Here is a 22,898-nt window from a genome sequence, read left to right on the forward strand (position 1 = left end):
TGTCCTTAGGACTCAAGAGGCAGCGCACGCAGTGCTGCTAGCCTGTGCAGTGGCACAAAAAAGGCAGCAGGCTCTAGACTTGGAAGAGGCAAGGTGAAAAGCTCAGTTATAAGCTAAAATAGATCACCTAGCCCTAGTGTCGACAATCGCAGAATCCAATGCGAGATTGAGAGCTCTTAAAGGACGCAGTCACATTATAAGTGAACCAAACCCTTATAGTGTTCTTGAAAAACCAGATGAGAAGAATGAAAAGCCATACAGTGCAAGTATTTGTTCTTTGTATACTAATGAAAGTAAATATGAATCTCACCAGGAACACTATGAACAGCAATATAAGGCACAAATAACTTATTTAACTCATAGAAAGGTCCAGTACTTGATGGTGACTATTTGGACTATGTGAACTTTTTCTGAGCATTTGGCCGTGCTGTTGATAAAGTGGTGGAGAACCCCCAAAATAAATTAGAATTCTTGGCACAATTTACCAAAGGTCCATCCCAAGAAATTGTTAAAGGTTGTACATACCTGCCGCCGGCAAAAGGCTACAGAAGGGCCAGGAAGAAGCTCAAGACCTTTTATGGAAAGAAGCTACAGATAGATGATGCATACATGAAAAAAGCCCAGAAATGGCCGCCAATAGAGTGGGACGATGAAGCAGGTCTGAGGTAATATGCAATCTTTCTTTGTAGCTATATGAGCATTATGTCCAACGTGAAAAACAGAAATGAGTTTGATAACTGTGCACATCTCGTATTGTAACCTCAAAGCTGCCCCAAGAACTGCAAGGACTTTGGCAATGTACAGCTTGGGAAATCGAAAGTAAAGAAAACAGAGGCCCACATCACACTGACCTAGTTGACTTTCTGGAACAACAGGCTACAATAACCTTGTATCCTGTGTATGGCACCATCTTTCAAAGCCATACTTTCAAGAAAGAAAGGGAAAAGACTGATAAAGGGAAAATTGCCCTGAAATGTGGCCAAAGAAAAAGCAGTTTTGTTCCAACTTTGCTGTTGCTGCTGAAAATTGGATTCCAGATGCCTCAGTTGAAAAGGCAGAGATGGCTGTTTTTGCATTTGGTAAGCCCTGTCTATTTTGCAATAAAAGACACCCTCTTGGTGAATGCAGTATGTTCCAGAGACTGAAGCATGAAAATATAATTGACTTTTTGAAATCTAAAGGCCATGATTTATTTAAGTTCCTTAAGCAAGGAACTCTTAGTAAAGACTGTAGAAAAAAATCAAATGTCAAATATGTTCTCAGTCACACCCAGTCATTTTGCATATGAATAAAGTAATGGGTGCCGACAATAAAGCCACACCCTGTAAAAAAGAACACACTGTGGAACCATCACAAATGTTCACTGCTACCAGGGCCAGTGAAAAGTTTGTCCTAGCTGTGGTCCTAGTCAAAAGTAAGTTTAAAATAAGTGAAAAATGTGTAGAAACTTATGCTCTGATGGACTCCGGCAGTACAGCTGTATTCTGCACAGAAAGTTTGCAAGAGCAATTAAATCTTCCTGGAAGGAAAGCTCCAGTCCACATCAGAAACTAGTAAAATGTTCTGTCTTATCGGATTTACAAGTTGGTGGGGTAGAAGAAAACATATTTATTGAACTGCCAGAGATTTACACACTGAATGTTATACCCGTGAAACGGGAGAACATCCCAAAGATGTGCACCTACAACAAATAAAGGCAGAATTTGTTTTTTTAATAGGTACAAATGTCCCTAAAGCCTTGGAGCCAAGTCATACACAGCAGAATTGAGGGTCCTTATGCTGTGAAGACAGCACTCAGATGGACTGTCAATGGCCTAATAAAGGGGGCAGACAATGAAAGACTGCAAAGTTATACAGTCAATCATGTGTTAATAATGGAAATAAAACAAATGCTACTCTAGCTATACAATGCAGACTTTACAGAGCGCAACTGTGAAGAGAAAGATGAAATGTCACAGGAGGACATTAAGTTCACGTGTATAGTCTCAGACTCAGCAAAGTTAGTAGATGGACACAATTGCATTAATCTGCCTTTTAAAGATTTGACACTTAAAATGCCAATCATTGCATTGCAGAGCAGCGTGCTATTGGCATCAAGAGAATACTTAAAAAGAACCCGACATTCCACAAGGATTAAAAAATTTTAATGAAAGACAGTTTAGATAAGGGATATGCCATTGAAGCACCTACAGAACAGTTGTCACTCAAGGAAGAAACAGTGCAGTACTTCCCACACCATGGAGTACATCATCCAAAGAAAAATAAAATTAGTGTGGCTTTTGACTATATAGCCACTTACCAAATATTTTCACTGAATGAACAGTTGCAGAAAGGATCCGACTTAACTGACACTCTCATTGGTGTTTTCACAAGATTTAGAGAGCAGCCAATTGCACTAATGGCAGATATTAAATTAATGTTCTAGCAAGTAAAGGTTCCAGATGAAGATACTGATCTTCATTGCCTGTGGTGGCCTGAAGGTAATCTAAACTATGGACTAGTGGAATACAAAATGAGCATACACCTTTTTGATGCTACCTCTTCACCCAGTTGTGCTTCTTATACTTTATGAAGAACAGTGGAGGATGCAAAAAAAAAAAATCTTCTGAAGAAGCAATTAACACTGTGCTTCACAATTTCGACATGATGACTGTCTAAAATCAGTTGCTACAGAAGAACAAGTAATAAAATTGGCCAAAGATCTGCAAGCCCTGTGTTTCACAGGAGGATTTCACCTGACCAAATGGGTGAATAACAGCAGAGCAGTTTTATTGTCTATACCTGAAGAACACAGAGCTATTCAAGAGAGGAACTTAGACTTAAGCCATGATTTATTACCAACTGAAAGAGCTCTAGGTATTCAATGGTGCACACAAACTGACAGTTTCAAGTTTCAGGTAATGCTGCAAAATAAGCCTGCTACAAGATGTGGTATTCTGTCAGTAGTGACAGTGATCCACTTGGATTTTTAGCACTAGTTAGTTATATTGCCTGCTAAACTTATTCTAAGGAAACTGTATAAAGAGAAATATGGATGGGATGAAGAAGTGGAAGTATGTCCAGCAATGAAAAAAATGGATGGACTATTTGCAGCTACTTGTAGATTATATAACGTAAGCAGGTGCATTAAACCAACTGGGTTTAACAAACATCAGCAAGATAAACAAAATGGTAATGTCCAAGAAAAATTAGAATAGAATAGTAACACCCACAAGAAAAAAACTGATAAGTTAGTGCAATAGGGACCTGACAATCATAATGATAAATTGAGGGGTGTATAAACATTTAACAAATCTACAAAAAGTGCAAACATTAAACAGGAATCCCAAAACACAAATCAAAACAATACAGTTCAGCAGAGAGGCTAAATGTATCCTCGTCTTACTGGTCATACAGTATTTATTGCTGGTATAAAATGACAGCACAGCACATTTCGGCAATTGTTAAGAAGGCTCACCCACATCATTATTTCCTCAGACATTTAATTAACCTCTGATTTCCTTGTCCGTTCTCATTAACTTTTACAAGTGTGCAGTGGAGTCCATCCTTACTGGTTCATAACATCCTGTTATACAGATCCTGATGATCTCAAATAGATCATATAACACTTAAAACTAGAATCCCTGAAGCCTACAAAAAAATTCATCCTAGTGAGGCAACTTGCTTGCATACTACAGTAACTTTAGCTGGAGATGGAAGTCCCATTTTACTTATGGTGCCAAGCAGAGTTGCATTGCGGTGCAGCAGTCTATTAGCCAGAGAAAGTGCTGTGAATAAGCTGTCTGCTGTTATGGTGGTCATTGCTGCTCTTGTGAAAAGAACGGAGATAAATGCCATCAACACAGAGACAGAGAGGCAAGTTTGTTGTACCATGTGAAAATCACTGACAGAATAAAACTGAATAATAACAAAACTTTTACAAGCAGCCAAAATTTAAACCGGGTGTTACAGACTCAAATCAAATGTACATTTTTATTATATTATAATAATAATAATAATAGCAGCTCACTACTCAAAACACGGAGCGCATGAACTCGAACCCGGAACCTTTCGGTTATAAGGCAGCAGTTCTTTCCTCTGCTCCATCCAAGAATACATATCAATTCTGTCAATTGACATTTGAGCTTGGGTTTTTAACTCATTGACTGCAACATGTAAATTGAAAGATTTTTTTTTCCTTTGGTTATATTCTTGAATAAAACCATATGCATTTATTTGATATTTGGACTAAAGTCTTCACATGATACACTTCATATCATTTCTAATATAACATGGAAAAAGTTTCTGTTTTAGGTATGTGTTCAGCATTTCTTGCCTCGCATTTCATGTCATCCTACACTTACACAGATCTTTGTAGAAAAGGAACACACATGAAATGTATGAATTCCAAATAACTACATTATTTATTATTGTGAATTTCCCATTGGGATTAATAAAGTATCTATCTATCTATCTATCTATCTATTTGCCCTATACAACTCCAGGCACCTCACACCATGATAAAGAGACTTGAGCTGGGAAAACTTCAGCCCAATAGGGTAGGGTAGGTAGGGGATAGGATAACAGGCTGCCGGCTGCTTGTGCTGATCGACACATTTGCAAAACAAAAAGACACTGATAAGGAGGTGTGAGGGAATTTAAGGTGTCCCGGGACTGCAAGTTTTTTCGTAGGTTTCAAGAATTCTAGTGTTCAAGACTGCAAGGAGCACAGATCATTAACAGTACCAAGTTGCCTTAGGTTCAGAACACCTATAACGTATACTGCCTTACAAAGAACACTAGCTATTCTGCACAGTCTCTTTCCATGGATTGTAAGGTTACCAAATATCATTACAGATGTGAAGAGCACTGCTAGACTTATTTTTAAAATGGCAGAGTGGCGGCTCCGAGGCTAGAGATCTGCACTGGCAATAGGAAGATTGTCGGTTCGAATCCCGTAAATGCTAATAGGGACTCTGCTCTGTTGGGCCCTTGAGCAAGGCCCTTAACCTGCAATTGCTGAGCGCTTTGAGTAGTGAGAAAAGCGCTATATAAATGCAAAGAATTATTAAAATGGCAAACTCTCATAAGAATATTGTTTTTTCTCCAAAATCATATGAATACACTGTTTTACGGCATTTGAGCAATCTCAAGGCATGGATCAATATTTGAAGGCATTCTTAACGTATTTATTAAATATATGGAACCAATGCAAGACAAAAGTGCTTTTTTGCTGCTCAGATAAACAAGAAAATATGCACATTTTTTACATTTATTAGCAACTTAGTATTCCTAAAATATTGTGATAGCCACTGGATAACTATAGCAAAAGTAGATTGAGTAATTTTGTACCCTCTTAGTCAGTAACTGATATCCAAATGAATCAAATTAAAACTGACTGACTGACTGACTGACTGAATCCATTGAAACATAGTGGAGGTAAAACTATAATGGGTATTAAAGAGTAGCTACCACCTGTAAAGAAAAGGCTGATCTTTCTCATGTGGCAGAATGCTTTACCATTTATTGATGACAACAGAAGCTACACAGAAAAAATAACACACATTTCATGGAAGGAACATGTGAATTCAAGGAGCCATTTGAAAACACCTTCACAGCTACATGGCAACATCCAAAGCAATAACATGATTAATGGAGCTTTTGAAATTTTTCAGTTCAATTTCAATACTTAAACTGCTAATATACAACACATTAAAATACATTCAAAATATGGTTATGTATAAAATAGTCTACTGTACATTAAGAAGATGGCATTTCTGATCTGTACAGGTTTGTTTCTCACTTTATTTCTGCAATTTCCTTAGAAATTAATTTGGTTGTGTGATTTTCATTGTGGGATGATAAAATTTACCTTGCCTAAGAGTGAGAGTTTAGTACATAGTATAATTTAGGTCAACAAACTGCAAGAAATATCATTAAATATGCAATAGCATTTGATAAATATTAGATACTCTATAAACAAACAGCATGTACCAGACAGAACACGTAATACAAATATCTAAACTATGGAATGGTAAGTAACTTTTGATTCATATTGTAAATAGAATGGTTGTGTAGATGCCAACATAAAAGAGTGTTTGCCACAGGTAAAACATAAAAGTTAATAGTTTAAAAGGGGGGGGTCATAGGATAACAGGAGTCTACTGGTACAGTTTTGAATGCTACAATATAATTTCTTAGATGGCAGGGGTATAAACAGCCTGGTGATGGGCTGTTATGATGTCTAACACATGTGCCTTTGTTTTTTTCCCTCATGATACAAGTATAATAAAAAGGAAAAATAACTTAAAAAACAAACCGAGTTTATCTTAACTGGCCTAAAATAATCTTTCAAGAAAATTCTCTTATGGTCACCACTACATACTGAGTATGGGCAAGTCTTTTAAATAACAGCAGACAGCTCACCTTTTTGATTTTTTTAAAGGTCGTGCACGTTGCAAGCCAGGGGTACATGGAATTGCATTTTCACCAAGCCACATTTCGAATAGAGGAATGTCATGGGTAGGTGGCTTCTCATCCTATTAACATATTAAATTTTTTTAGAAAATGACATAAGACATACATCCAAACACATACTTCAAAACATTTTACTGTACAGTACCTTCAATGCAAAGCATATATTTACATGTATGAATGCTATAAACAGCAAAAAAACAAATTCAAACCATACCAGTGAGAAGACAACCATCTCTTAAACAAATATGGCTGAATGAAGTCCCAGGAGAAGTCAACAATGCAGTGATCCAAAATTATAAGCATGTACTGGGTTAAATTAATCTTAACACATAACTGAACCCTCATTTGCCCTAACAACAACTTGAATTCAGACTCCACACAGTTCCTCTTAGTAGCCAGAGCAACTCAGTGTGGTTCATTTATTTATTTTTTATATATATAATTTATTATATATACAGTTAGGTCCATAAATATTTGGACAGAGACAACTTTTTTTCTAATTTTGGTTCTGTACAATACAATGAATTTTAAATGAAACAACTCAGATGCAGTTGAAGTGCAGACTTTCAGCTTTAACTCAGTGGGGTGAACAAAACGATTGCATAAAAATGTGAGGCAACTAAAGCATTTTTTGAACACAATCCCTTCATTTCAGGGGCTCAAATGTAACTGGACAATTGACACAAAGGCTATTTCATGGGCAGGTGTGGGCAAGTCCGTCGTTATATCATTATCAATTAAGCAGATAAAAGGCCTGGAGTTGATTTGAGGTGTGGTGCTTGCATGTGGACGATTTTGCTGTGAACAGACAACATGCGGTCAAAGGAGCTCTCCATGCAGGTGAAAGAAGCCATCCTTAAGCTGCGAAAACAGAAAAAACCCATCTGAGAAATTGCTACAATATTACAAGTGGCAAAATCTACAGTTTGGTACATCCTGAGAAAGAAAGCAAGCACTGGTGAACTCAGCAACGCAAAAAGACCTGGACGTCCACGGAAGACAACAGTGGTGGATGATCGCAGAATCATTTCCATGGTGAAGAGAACCCCCTTCACAACAGCCAACCAAGTGAACAACAGTCTCCAGGGGGTAGGCATATCGATATCCAAGTCTACCATAAAGAGAACACTGCATGAAAGTAAATACAGGGGGTGCACTGCAAGGTGCAAGCCACTCATAAGCCTCAAGAATAGAAAGGCTAGATTGGACTTTGCTAAACAACATCTAAAAAAGCCAAAACACAGTTCTGGAAAAACATTCTTTGGACAGATGAAACCAAGATCAACCTCTAACAGAATGATGGCAAGAAAAAAGTATGGAGAAGGCGTGGAACAGCTCATTATCCAAAGCATACCACATCATCTGTAAAACACGGTGGATGCAGTGTGATGGCTTGGGTGTGCATGGCTGCCGGTGGCACTGAGACACTAGTGTTTATTGATGATGTGACACAGGACAGAAGCAGCCGAATGAATTCTGAGGTATTCAGAGACATACTGTCTGCTCAAATCCAGCTAAATGCAGTCAAATTGATTCATGATACAGATGGACAATGACCCAAAACATACAGCCAAAGCAACCCAGGAGTTTATTAAAGCGAAGAAGTGGAAAATTCTTGAATTGCCAAGTCAGTCACCTGATCTTAACCCAATTGAGCATGCATTTCACTTGTTGAAGACTAAACTTAAGACAGAAAGGCCCACAAACAAACAGCAACTGAAAGCCGCTGCAGTAAAGGCCTGGCAGAGCATTAAAAAGGAGAAAACCCAGCATCTGGTGATGTCCACGAGTTCAAGACTTCAGGCTGTCATTGCCAGCAAAGGGTTTTCAACCAAGTATTAGAAATTAACATTTTATTTCCAGTTATTTAATTTGTCCAATTACTTTTGAGCCCCTGAAATGAAGGGATTGTGTTAACAAAATGCTTTAGTTGTGTCACATTTTTATGCAATCGTTTTGTTCACCCCACTGAATTAACGCTGAAAGTCTGCACTTCAACTGCATCTGAGTTGTTTCATTTAAAATTCATTGTGGTAATGTACAGAACCAAAATTAGAAAAAAGTTGTTTCTGTCCAAATATTTATGGACCTCTGTGTGTGTGTGTTATATTATATATATATATATATATATATATATATATATATATATATATTATTTATACACACACACACACACATATATATATACATACATACATACATATAAATATATATACATACATATACATACATATGTATAGCAATCTTTGCTTCCATTTGGGAGATGGGTATCATCCCAACAGACTGTAAATTGGCTCTTGTCATTCCTGTCTGGAAAGGGAAGGGCGATCGCTTGGAAGTCGGCAAATACAGGATGATAATACTGCCTTGGTGCCGGAAAGGTCCTTGCTAGGATCATCCTCAATAGGATTCATGATCATTTGCTCACTTACCAGGGACCAGAGCAGTCTAGTTTTATGTCTAAGAAGGCGTTTTGTTGGAGGAATTGGTGAGTAAGTGACACACCATCTGAGGTGTAGAGACCCACGTCTTGCTTATAGAGGAATCGAAGCATTACAGACATTCGAATCTGTTCCTCAGAGAGTTGCAATCAGGGCAGATGATAGAATGGTCCTTACAGATGACACTGCAGTTGAGACCCGCTGGGCTGGCTACTTTGAGCAGCTGTTCAAAGCTGATCCTCCGGCTAGGACTTTGGATATCTCTGGGTCCACTGTTCTTGAGGCTGATCCTCCAATTAGCTGTGAACCACCCAGCCTCACTGAGATTGCACAGGTGGTGAACCAGCTGAGGGAGGGGAAGGCAGCAGGGTAGGGTAGTGGTATCCGGGGTGAACTTCTCCAGGCTGGTGGTAAGGCTGCCCCTCCTGGCATTGCAATAAATCTTTGCTTCCATTTGGGAGAATGGCGTCATCTCAACTGACTAGAAAACAGAACTTCTTGTTTTGCCTGGATTGCAGCAACTACAGGGGGGTAGCACTGCTCTCGGTGCTGGGTAAGGTCCTTGCAAGGGTCATCTTTAGTAGAATCCATGATCACTTGCTCACCTGCCAGCAACCGGAGAAGTCTGGTTTTACTCCAAAGAAGTCTACCATTGGCTGCATCCTGGCATTGGGGGTTCTCGTGAAGTGCAAATATCGGCAGAATTTCTTTGCAGCCTTTGTCAATTTTTGTAAGGCGTTCGACTCAGATGATCGAGCTGCCCTTTGGACCATCCTTAGGATTTGCAGGACCCCGTCAAGATGCTGGATCTCACTGGTACTCCGAGTGCTGTGCAGAGTGGAGGCAGAACCTCTGTGTTTTTCCCAGTTGACTTTGGGGTTCGTCAGGGGTGTGTTCTTGCTCCTACTGTGTTCAATGCTTGCATGGACTGGGTGTTGGGCAAGGTCGTGGGGTCAAATGGCTATGGAGTATCTGTTGGCAAAGAAAGATTCACTTGACTTGACTTTGCTGATGATGCTGTGATCTTCACGGAGTTAATGGAGGCTCTGATCGGGACTCTCGAGGGACTGTCCAAGGATTCTGAGTGTCTGGGCTTGCAAGTGTCCTGGATAAAAAACAAGATCTAGGCCTTTAATAACCTCTTGAGCAAAGCCATCAGCAGTGTGTCTGTCTGCAGAGAGAGTGTCCTACTTGTTGAGAGGTTTACTTACCTCGGCAGTAACATTCATGTCTCTGGTGACTCCTATGAAATCAGTAGACGGACTGGGAGAGCATGGGGGGTCATGAGGTCGCTGGAAAGGGGTGGGTGGCGCTCCTGATATCTATGCAAAGGGACGAAGGTCCAAGTCATTAGAGTCCTGGTGCTTCCTGTCTTGCTATATGATTGCAAGACATGGAAGCTGTCCAGTGACCTGAGATGAAGACTGAATTCCTTTAGCACTGCGTCTCTTCAGAGAATCCTTGGGTATCGCTGGTTTGACTTTGGTCATTTCCAGAGGGTGGGACTGGACCACATCTGCCTGGGGGGTTGCCAACAAGGATCCCGAGTGGTTTCGTTGTGTGGTGGGTGTGGCAACAAGCTGTACCACTGCATGCTCCCCAACCTGACCTGGCAAGGCAAAATATAACTAGGACATTAAGCTTTTAAAGAGAAGAATTTAGTCTGTTGCCATTTAATAAAGTGTTAAGTAAATGTTAAATAAAGTGTTTGTGAAAATGTTAACGATTTCAGGCAGTTTATCACTGACAATCAGGTGAATGCAATCCTATTGCAAATCATTTGCTGTTGATAAGGTTTAGAATGTTGGTCTTGACAGACAAGTGATGAAACCATCATGAAAACGGGCATTATGAGAGTGAGTGAGAGAGAGAGATACTTTATTAATTAACCAAGGGGAAGTTCACATACTCCAGCAGCAGTATACTGATAAAAACAATATTAAAGAGTGATAAAAACAGCTCAAGTTAAAAAGTGCAAGGTGGAGAGAGCGAGGCAGGTATAACAGTCAATAACATTGTATAATGTTACCATTTACACCATGGATGGATTTGAAGAGTCGCACAGTGTGGGGGAGGAACGATCTCCTCAGTCTGTCAGTGGAGCAGAACAGTGACAGCAGTCTGTCGCTGAAGCTGCTCCTCTGTCTGGAGATAATACTGTTCAGTGGATTCTCCATGATTGACAGGAGCCTGCTCAGCACCACGAATGTCAAAAGGTCCAGTTCCGTGCCTACAATACAGCCTGCCTTCCTCACCAGTTTGTCCAGGCATGAGCTGTCCCTCTTCTTTATGCTGCCTCCATAGCACACCACCGCGTAGAAGAGGGCGCTCGCCACAACCGTTTGATAGAACATCTGTAGCATCTTATTGCAGATGTTGAAAGACGCCAGCCTTCTAAGGAAGTATAGTCGGCTCTGTCCTCTCTTGCACAGAGCATCAGTATTGGCAGCCCAGTCCAATTTATCATCCAGCTGCACTCCCAGGTATTTATAGGTCTGCACCCTCTGCACACAGTCACCACTGATGATCACGGGGTCCAGGAGGGGCCTGGGTCTCCTAAAATCCACCACCAGCTCTTTGGTTTTGCTGGTGTTCAGGTGTAGGTGGTTTGAGTCGCACCATTTAACAAAGTCCTTGATTAGGTTCCTATACTCCTCCTCCTACCCACTCCTGATGCAGCCCATGACAGCAATGTTGTCAGCGAACTTTTGCACGTGGCAGGACTCCAAGTTGTATTAGAAGTCCGATGTATATAGGCTGAACAGGACCGGGGAAAGTACAGTCCCCTGCGGCGCTCCTGTGCTGCTGACCACAATGTCAGACCTGCAGTTCCCGAGACTCACATACTGAGGTCTGTCTGTAAGACAGTCCACAATCCATGCCACCAGATATGAATCTACTTCATCTCTGTCAGCTTGTCCCTAAGGAGCAGAGGTTAGATGGTGTTGAAGGCGCTAGAGAAGTCCAGAAACATAATTCTTACTGCACCACTGCCTCTGTCCAAGTGGGAGAGGGATTGGGATCAGTAATAATAAATAAAGCTTCATTAAAAGTTTCATTCTGAAATAAATAGCACTGGATTTAAACAGCTAATCAAAAATATGCCTTTCAGAAGACTCTATTTTTAAAGAATATTTTTATTTAGTAATTAATGTAATTTTGAAATTAAACTTAATTATTGTAGGTTTTATGTAACTACATTTAACCTAAACCATGAAATCATATTTCACAATAATTAGATGACATGCGTTTTCTCGATTTAATGACTCATTTATATTCCATATACAGTGTCACTGTGCTTTTTCAACTGTAAAATATATCAGAATTATCTTTTTGTTCAGTTTTTACACATGAAATGTACAGTGCAGCTTAAAAGAATATGTGAAAACTGCAACTTTCAAAGGAGCATGTCAAGCACCTCTTCAAAAAGTAAAATCTCACATTCAAGGAGCAACTGAAAAAAATTGCTCTAACACATAAGAAAGCAAGCAAAATAGCTTATGGCTGCTCAAATATTCTAAACAGTCATTAATCAGCTGCTCTTGCTCACAACTATGCTTCTCTGCACTATGTAAGGCTAGAAGATAATGTCACTGTAAATCTTTGCATGCTTTACATATGAGTAAGCAAAAAGTTTCATCTTTGTCACAATTATTTAGTTTAGCAAACCAGATATAAAAATTCCCATAAAATGCTTTTTAAGGGATGATCAGGAAAATATAAAACTTAACAAATGATATAGCATAAAATAAAACTGATTTCTATGGGCAGTTCCATGGCTGTACATAAAAAAAAAAGAAAAAAAAGTGGTTCGAGTACCACGGCTTAACAGTTCGACAACAGACTACAGAGTACAACAGACTACATCAGGCAATTAAGGAAAATAATAAAAATGTAGATCTTTATTTTTATGTGCAAGATAAAAGGTAATGTTCAATTATGCCTCATTTTTGTATGCAATGTGCCAACATAGCAGTCAGTGAAGATGAAAAGACCTGGGGCCTCATGTATAAACGGTGCGGACGGACAGAAATGTTCAAATCGCGATGTATAAAACCTAAACTTGGCGTAAAGCCACGCACATTTCCACGGTACCTCATACCCTGGCGTACGCAATTTGTCCGCTCCGTTTTGCAGACTGGCGGCACCCAGTGTCAAAGCAGTGCTACTGTTCCTGTGTGGTCACCCTGTCTTTCTTTGATCCACATTCCTGACGCGGCTTTATAAATACACTGAAACTAACTGCATATTGTTTATTAGTGTAATGCATCTGATTGTAATTAACCTGCAGCAATATAATTGTCCAGGGAATAGCCATAGTATTCCAAATACCATAACTGCTTTAGCATTGTTACTCTCACTGCATCTTCTTCTTCTTTCAGCTGCTCCCGTTAAGGGTTACCACAACAGATCATCTTTTTCCATATTACTCTCACTGCACCACTCGGAGTATTTATATCACTGTATCTGAGTGGGGAATCACCACAGCAGCTGATTGGAAAGAGAATTATCGGTATGCAGCATGAAGCAGATGCTGCCTCAGCCACGGCAAAACGCGTCAAAGACTTTCCTGTATGGACCTCGCGGTTTAGAAAAAGTTTCATCCCAAGAACTATAAATGCACTCAATCAGTCCATCAAGTGCTCCTTGTAGAACTGTTTGTACTTATAAGTACAATTACCCCACTGTAAACTTGCACTGCAGTTATAATATTGCACAACCTGAGCCACTTTATAAAGCGAATATTTACATATGATGATGATATCATTTTTAAGATGAAATGCAGCAAAATATGTTGATTATAAAGATAAAACTTTTAACTTCATTTAAATAATCTGCATTGTTAATAATTAAACATGTGAGGACATGGTGCCGCAGCACTAACTAGTTCATGGATTGTTCCTGCATTGCGTTGTATTCTTGCTGGTGCTGACGCGACACTGGAAGGATAGACGGATTGAATAATTAAACATGTACTACAAAGATATTTCAATGTTCCTTTAAAGTTTTGAAGAATCGGCGTTCTAAGCTTACAGATGGCTTCACATCTATTACAGAGCTGATTGTGTGGCGATTGGGTATTTGGAGAAAGAAAAGTAAGGACAGGAATTGGAGGTCAGTATGTTTGAAAGAGACCGCACTGCTGCAATAAATTATTTCATTGAATGTCGCGCATGGCGCAGCAAGCCTCTTGCGTGAGACATGAACAAGCACTGCGCCACTGTGTTCCCATGTTTAATAACATGCTTTCATTCCTATCATCATGAAAATGATATCACATATACATCTCAGTATTTTAATTATTCAGAGAGCTGTAATATCACGAATGTAATGGATTATGTGTCCTGTCGGAGAAAGAGAAAGCCCATTTAAGAAGCAGGTAGTGATTAACACACAGAGCACATAGAAGATCAAATACAGAACAAAGCATTAAATGTGCTAATTTAGTTACGATGGGATTTGAGAAACTAGTAAATTAAACGATTTTAAGATGAACTTTAATGGCAAAATAAACTACGTGGAAATTTCGAGATTAAGTGGAAATTTCGAGATTAAAGTTGACATTTCGTGCTTTTTTCCCCCCACTGTTGCCTATTTTTTTTTGTCTGTACCCTAATAAGCTTTCATATGACTCTCAGACAGTGGGCTACGAGTCGCCTTTTCACAACGACTTTGATATGTGTTTTCTTTTTTTATTTTGGGCACTGTGCGACTTTGTGAACTTGAGCTTTCGAGTTTCTCCGACCGACACTGTCACTCGATCAACTTCCTTTTGTTGATTATACCACTGTTTAAACCAACAAATAGTACATTTTTCCTTTGCCTCCACTTGGTATTCGCTGAAATTCTTATATTTTCCCCCATGCTTTTCCCATTGCCTTTTCACAGAAGGCTGAGCTTAAGGGCTATTTATATTGATTTGCATATTCAAAGAGGCGTAATTCTGGGAGGAGTTGGGGCAGGACAGAAGGCGCATGCACGTGCGTTACTTTCACGCAGATCGGGATTTATGTAGCGGAAGAACGTGAAAATTTGCGTACGTACAGATTCCTGCATCTGGATTTTTCAGTGCGTACGCACATTCCCGCTTTTGTGCTTACGCCATGTTATAGTGTGAGTTCTACGCATAGCGTTATACACGAGACCCCTGGACATGTTTCTGTCTGGCTATAACTTAGCTATACCCAGAATGGTCTGTAAGTCATTCTGCTATACTACAGCTAAAATAACTTCTGATGCTGCAAAATCACTTAAAAATGGCAAACCATTGTCCTTACATATTGTATTTTCAGTTTTTTTTTTTTTTTTTTTAAATGTTCGTCCAAATACTTTTTTTTCTCTTTAACTACTGAATTATATAAATATTGACTAGCGAGTACCTGACCAGCTATTTTAAATAATATAGCCCATAATTATGTATATAGGACCCTTTTTCAACACTGTTTGGTGCTTATTTAATTGAATATGTGCCATTTAAAGAGAAATAAAGGGCATGAGAATATCCAAACCCCACCTAAAAATCACTGAAAGACAAAAAAACAGGAGAGTTATTAACAATTAATGTTATTTAAGCAAAAGGTGGTTCAACCAACAAAAAATACTATGTGGGGACTGACAGCAACATATTTAAATTTTGGTGAACAATATGTCTACTGAAAAATGATTTTGAATTTAAAAAATTTTCTTCTTTGAGTATAAGAGTTTGTAATAAAATATAGATTATAAAATGTATCTTATGTTCTTCAAACACATTTGAATACATTAGGCCCTTTCTAATGCAATCAAAGAAAAACAATAGTAAAATTAGAATTTAAGATAACATAAAAGTTGATAACTCAAAAGTGCCCACAAAAATAATCAGTCTTACTTTTGGAGCAATCCGATTTACAAGTTCAGAGATTTCCACTGTGGGTCTGCTACCTGTAAGCTTTCTTGTCCCTTTACCTAAAAATATAAATTGTAAAAATAAAAAATAATTTTCAAATAAACAAAAACAAGTAAGTTCACACACACCAATTATATATATATTATACACACACACACATATACACATATATACATAGACTAGCAAAATACCCGCGCTTCGCAGCGGAGAAGTAGTGTGTTAAAGAGGTAATGAAAAAAAAAGGAAACATTTTAAAAATAATGTAACATGATTGTCAATGTAATTGTGTTGTCATTGTTATGAGTGTTGCTGTGTTTTATATATATATAAAATACACACACACACATATAAACATATATATACATATATATATATACACATATATACACACACACACGCTTTATGGGTGATGATTGTTTTACTCTTTTTATCTTTATTTTATTTTATTGTAGAATCAACTCCTATCTGCGCACAGCAGGGCAGCCGTGGGCGGATGCGTATGGTGTATTTACTCCATGTTATCGTGCATTGCGCTGTCAGTGTTATTTTGATAAAAGAATTTGAACAACATATAAGAAGCGTATAAATTATTAAACAGTAAAACATTAACATTTAAGAAGTAAAGTTACATGAAGTACTACTGCAGTGCCTTCGGGTATACCTCATTTTTTGTTTGCCCATTACATGCTTAAATGTATACATTTTTTGGTGCACCTACCCGAGAACACGCGACATATAACCGAGCGTGGGAGAAGCATGGATTTTAAACACGCGTTGAGTTCATCTGCTGGTCTCCCTCGTGGAATAACTGGTAATGTTTGACTAAAATGTACAGCGAGTAAAACGACATTACCTCCTATTTTTTTTTTTTACGATCTCTGAGATCTTGCTTTTTTCGGTTCAAGGCTTCATAAGCTCTTTTATGTTGTATGGTGTACTTATCCCAAACCATCATCTTTGAATGTTGCAAGACTTTCGCCTTGTATGTAGATCGGGGTAATTACATTCATTGCATTCCTAGTCTGAATCACAATCTGATTGTATGGGTGGTTACCTGGCACTGTAGGGTTGCCACCCGTCCTTTAAAATACGGAATCGTGCCGCGTTTGACAATGAAATTGCGCGTCCCGTTTTGAATCAATACTGGACGGGATTTATCCCGTATTTTTTTAATCATTTTTTTTTTAAAGCAGCGTCTCATGCAAATCATCCCACACGCATTTTATGAAGATGCCTCCTTTCCTACTTTTGATTGGGTAATACTTGATGTCATCGTTAGTTTGATTGGTGTTTTTAATTGTCCAGTGAGGAGGGCGTGTCTTTTAAGTACAGTCTGCAAAGTGTTGGCACTGAGATGTGGCGTCAGCGCCATACTTGAAGCCCCTAACGTTGCGGTCAGCAAGTCGGCTAACATCCGCCATGTGCCGTCTTTCAGTTGCGAGAAGCAGATCATAGAATGGTTGAAACTGTTGCCCCTAACGTTGCGCCACGGCGTGTGGTTCGTTTATACCTCGTGTCTTCTCATTAAACTTTTATCTCGCGAATATGTTATTGCAATCCGCAGCGGGAGCGTTTCTATAAACTTTATTTAAACTTACGTTTTACACCGTGGTTTGTTTCCCTTATGAACATGCTTGTATGCTTAACTCGCTCCGTTCTCAATTGTTTAATTAATTTTTTGCTCTTCGCTGTTTGCGGCTGTTCCTCCATTTCCCCCTACTTCGTTCTTTTATCTCGCGAATATGTTATTGCAATCCTTAACGGGAGCGTTTCAATAAACTGATTGAAAATAGTTTTGCATTTACCTTTTTAGTAAAAGGCGAGCTTTTAAGCCTGAGAAATCACCCCGTAAATGCACACGTTTAATTGGACATGTGTTAATATGTATGGTTACACAGTATTAAAAGACAGTGAACAACGTCAGTTACCTTTGTTCCCGCGTTTGATAAAAGGTGAGCTTTTAAGCCTGAGAAATCACCCCGTAAATGCACACGTTTAATTGCACATGTGTTAATATGTATGCTTACACAGTATTAAAAGACAGTCAAAAATTAACGTCATTTACCTTCGTTCCCGCGTGCGACTCGTGCTGTAAATCTCTTCCTTGTTTTTAGTTCACGTGATTACGTAGGAGGCGTGATGACGCGATACGTGACTCCGCCTCCTCCATTACAGTGTATGGACAAAAAATATGTTCCAGTTATGACCATTACGCTTTGAATTTCGAAATGAAACCTGCCTAACTTTTGTAAGTAAGCTGTAAGGAATGAGCCTGCCAAATTTCAGCCTTCTACCTACACGGGAAGTTGGAGAATTAGTGATGAGTGAGTCAGTGAGTGAGTGAGTCAGTCAGTGAGGGCTTTGCCTTTTATTAGTATAGATTATGTGATTATATATATATATATATATATATATATATATATACACACACAGACACACACACACATACATACACAGTATATACATATACTGTACATACACACACATATATGTGTTTTGGAAACAGTCAAAGGGCTTAACTGGGCGTAAAACGGCGAGTCAGAGGTTGACGCTGTGCACGAACGCTTCCTCTCCTTCCTCTACGGATCCCCAGAGGACAAGGCCACCCTTTTTGGACACAATCTTGTGCGAATAATTGCTGGCATTATGTGGGGTGAAATCCCCAAATCTTTTCCGGTCTTTGTATTCTTGTATTTATTATATCTCTCTCTATATCTATCTATCTATCTATACACACACACGTATATTTTATATATATGTGTGTGTGTGTGTGTGTGTGTGTGTGTGTGTGTGTGTGTGTGTGTGTGTATATATAAACACATACACACACACACCAAGTACTCTGATGTAAGAACTACCATACATTCACAGCATTTTGACTTTGATTGTAAGGTGCTTTAGCTGTGCAAAACAAAAATCACGTTGAAAAAGTTGTCATAAATGGTACCAAGACCAAACACTCACCCAACTCACGAGTAGGTATAAAATGTTTTGATGGGGGGGAAGAAAAAAGAAAAAAAAAAAAAAAAAAAAAAAAAAAAAAACACCACAGGGTAAGCCTTTAGGATTTATTTTTTTTTTTTATATATACCAATAGAGCACTTAATAAATACAAAAAAAAGTAGAATAGTAACCAGTAATGCATAAGGTGTCCCACTGGCAGGACATTGCCATATTGCAAGGTTGCTTATGCATGTTGCACTAAACCCACAACTCAATCAAAAGCAATAATGGAATTTTTACATACCCAAGGGTATCTTCTTTCAAATAAGTCACAAGTTTCCAGGTTGTCTACATCTCTTTCACTAGTAAAATCTGCGATTTGCACTTGTATATGCTGAGGCGAGTAGTGTGTCACAGCTGACTGAATCGGCTCTTATCAAAGATCCTACATACATCAAGCCACATACAGTGGAAGACTCATTATCATTAGATAGTGGAGTTTCACATCTTTTGAATGATGTATAGTTGTCTATGATTGATCATTTGTAGTACATTTCACAGCTGTGTGTAAAAGGCATCAAATATGTTCTGTAAGTGACAACTAATCTTTATGCATCTATACACACAAGCTTCTGTAAGAGTGTAAATATTTTGGTTGATGTGCAATAAGACTTAAAAGTTTGTATTAGGGAAACGTGCATATGGTTGAGAAAGTCTTAGAAAAAGTTGCAGAATGCTGGTGATACAGAATATGAAGACCTTGAGTGACAGTTTTCACAGTTTTGAGAAGGATGCATCTGCTGAAGGACTCAATGCTATAATTGATTTGTGATATGGTATAATTTAAAGTGTTGTGGCATTATGTTTTATAGTTCAAGCATTCAGTTGCCATATCCAGATGCTGTCTGCTTCTTGTTCTCCCTATATTAGGTAACTGAGTAGAGCTCTTCCAGTTCAGCTTCCATGGGGGACCGCTCTTTGATTGGATGTCACACAAATTATGCCAAACCGCTGCTTGAATAAGGGGTTAAAGAGCACAGACTGCCAAAGCTTTCAAAGAGTTCTGAAATCCATCCGATTCCAAAAAATAACTGTCCAATCAAATTAACTGATCATCATCGGTAGTCCTCACATCACTCTTAGCAAAATGCCTGGAGCGATTGTTTTTTGTTTGCCTTACTTGATAAATCGGCTCCTTTTTGGATTCATTGCAATTTGCATATAGACAGAACCACTCAGTGGAGGATGCAGCCATGACTGTTCTTCATACCAGCCAAACACATTTGTAGAAACCATACTTCCTTGTGAGAATATTTTTATTGACTTTACTTCAGCCTTTAACTGTAGGAAACCTGATTTCCTTTGCAGTAAATTATAGGAGTTACTGGTGGACACCAATCTCACCATATGTACTATATAGTCTTGCTCCTTCAAAGTGAGCAGTTTGTAGGAGTTGATAATTAAATTTCTACACTCCATTATACAATGATAGGAGCTTCACAAGTCACAGTGATTGCCCTGATGCTTTCCTCTATCTATACTAAACAGCTTCAGAGGATCTGACAGCAATTTTTTAACTGTCAGGTTTGCAGATGATATAGCATTGATAGACACCTCTAGCCATGTTGCACATTTTGAGGAGGAGGCCACGAGAATCCTGAGGTGGTGCCAGGAAGAGAACCCCCAATTAAACGTGAGGAAGACAAAAAAAGACTCATTGGTCCTCAAGGGAAAAACATTGTGAGAGTTAGTAGCTTTAACTACTCGAGCACCAAGGAGGGCAAGGAGAAACAGGATGAGCACTGCCAGAGCCCTACAAAATGACCTCCAGCAGGCCACTGGTGTGAATGTCTCTGACCAAACAATCAGAAACAGACTTCATGTGGGTTGCCTGAGGGCCAATGTTCTCTAGTGGGCCCTGTGCTCACTGCCCGTCACCACGGAGCTAGACTGGCATTTGCCATATAATACCACAATTGGCAGGTCCACCATTGGCACCCTGTGCTTTTCACAGATGAGAGCAGGTTCACCCTGAGCACATGTGACAGATGTGAAAGGGTCTGGAGAAGCCGTGGAGAACATTATGCTGCCTGTAACATCATTCAGCATGACCAGTTGGGTGGTGGGTCAGTGATGGTCTGGGGAGGCATATAAATGGAGGGATGCACAGACCTCTACAGGCTAGACAACGGCACCTTGACTGCCATTGGGTATTGGGATGAAATCCTTATACCCACTGTCAGACCCTATGCTGGTGCAGTGGGTCCTGGGTTCCGCCTGGTGCAGGACAATGCCGGCCTCATGTGGCGACAGTATGCAGGCAGTTCCTGGAGGATGAAGGAATTGATACCATTGACTGGCCCCCAAGCTCGCCTGCCCTAAATCCAATAGAACACCTCTGTGAAATTATGTTCCGGTCCATCTGACAGCGCCAGGTTGCACCTCAGACTGTCCAGGAGCTCAGTGATGCCCTGGTCCAGATCTGGAAGGAGATCCCCCAGGACACTATCTATTGTCTCATTAGGAGCATGCCCCGATGTTGTCAGGCATGTATACAAGTACGTGGGGGCCATACAAACTGCTAAGAACGATTTTGAGTTGCTGCAATAAATTTTGGGAAAATGGTCTAGCCTGCCGCATCATTTTTTCACTTTGATTTTTGGGGTGTCTTTGAATTCAGTCCTCCGTAGGTTGATCATTTTTATTTCCATCAAACGGTGTGGCATCCTTTCATTCCTAACACATTACCCAGTCTATATCAGTATAGATAGCCAGCATGATTTTTTTTTTTTTTCCCATTGAGATCTGGTGTGTTTTCAAAGTGTTCCTTTATTTATTTATTTATTTTTTTAATTGTATAATTCCGTCTTATTTGTTAAACCTTGGATGACCAAGTATCTTTTGACTATTTTATATTGAATTCTCTGATTCTATGTGGGTGGCATGGTGGCGCTGCTGCCTCTCAGTTAGGAAACCCGGGTTCGCTTCCCGTGTCCTCCCTGAATGGAGTTTACATATTCTCTCTGTGTCTGCATGGGTTTACTCCGGATACACCGGTTTCCACCCACAGTCCAAAGACATGCAGGTTAGGTGCACTGGCGATTCTAAATTGTCCCTAGTGTGTGCTTGGTGTGTGGGTGTGTGTGCCCTGTGGTGTGCTGGTGCCCTGCCCGGGGTTTGTTACCTGTGTTGGCTGGGATTGGTTCCAGCAGACACCCGTGACCCTGTAGTTAGGATATAGTGGGTTGGATAATGGATGATTCTATGCTCTCTGTAGTGGAGGTGATGTCAGTTTTGAGTTTAATGCAATTTTACCTACCTTGTTTCACCGATTTATAATTTATTCTTTGTGAGGCAATTAAAAAGTAAACACTATAAACATTATTTGGTTATTTTCTATACACTACACATGTAATATCCTTGCCAATCTGAAAATAATTTCCAAGTTTATTTACAGGTAAAGTTAAAACAAATGTTACCTAATCGAGATAGTGTTGGAGATGTAGGGTCCCAAAATATATCTTGCTGCAAATCAAACTCTGCAGATGGAGAAAAGCCGCAGCAAGAGCCATCATGTTTGATGTTTGTAGGTCTTCTATGAGTTCTTCCATCTGCTATGAAAAAAAGCAACATAAAACAATATGGTAGTGCAAAGAATGGTGAAGGAGAATATCTATATTACACCACACTAATATCTTAAACATTAAGGGATAATTATGCATTTTTAAGTTCACACAGTTTTTAAGCTATTACATTGTGCTCTTATTTGGGAAGCACAGATCCTTTTTTAAGCAAAACACTAACACTTTTATTTAAATAAAATTGCCTTTGTTTACTGTGAAGTAGAAAAATCTGTTTTAGGATTGCTTGCAAGAGAAAGAAGTAGTACTGTAAATAAAAACAGGTGCACACAGACAGATATCACACTAGTACATAAGCAAACAGTGTGTAATTCCAGGATTTCTCATGCATTTTGACTAAGTCACTTCCAAATCAGAGCGGGACACAGCTTCATGTTCTACCCTTCACACAGTGAGCAAATAAGTGCATCTAAAGCTATTCTTGCTATTGACTGCAAGCATTCATCATTTGCTTCAGCAAAACTACATGTGCAATGCAACTTTAATTTCAAATTAACCGATATAATTCTGTGGAGTAAACAAGAAATATTT

The 22,898-nt window shown here is 39.2% G+C and overlaps 1 protein-coding gene across 3 annotated transcripts in view; it reads right to left on the reverse strand.

Moving 5' to 3' along the window:
• Positions 1–22,898, reverse strand: part of LOC114665813 (ewing's tumor-associated antigen 1-like) — a 67,193-nt gene that overhangs the window by 39,457 nt on the left and 4,838 nt on the right. For 2 of the 3 annotated variants that reach the window (XM_028820437.2, XM_028820440.2), the window contains exons 2-4: positions 22,206–22,340; positions 15,766–15,842; positions 6,406–6,518 (exon numbers count right to left, since the gene is read on the reverse strand). In XM_028820437.2, coding sequence (XP_028676270.2) covers positions 6,406–6,518; positions 15,766–15,842; positions 22,206–22,340 — 325 coding nt within the window. The remainder of the gene's footprint in view (positions 1–6,405; positions 6,519–15,765; positions 15,843–22,205; positions 22,341–22,898) is intronic. The other variant, XM_028820439.2, reaches the window with a different exon arrangement.

The sequence above is a fragment of the Erpetoichthys calabaricus genome, chromosome 15, assembly GCF_900747795.2.
Source record: "Erpetoichthys calabaricus chromosome 15, fErpCal1.3, whole genome shotgun sequence".
In the NCBI taxonomy this organism is placed as follows: Eukaryota; Metazoa; Chordata; class Cladistia; order Polypteriformes; family Polypteridae; genus Erpetoichthys; species Erpetoichthys calabaricus.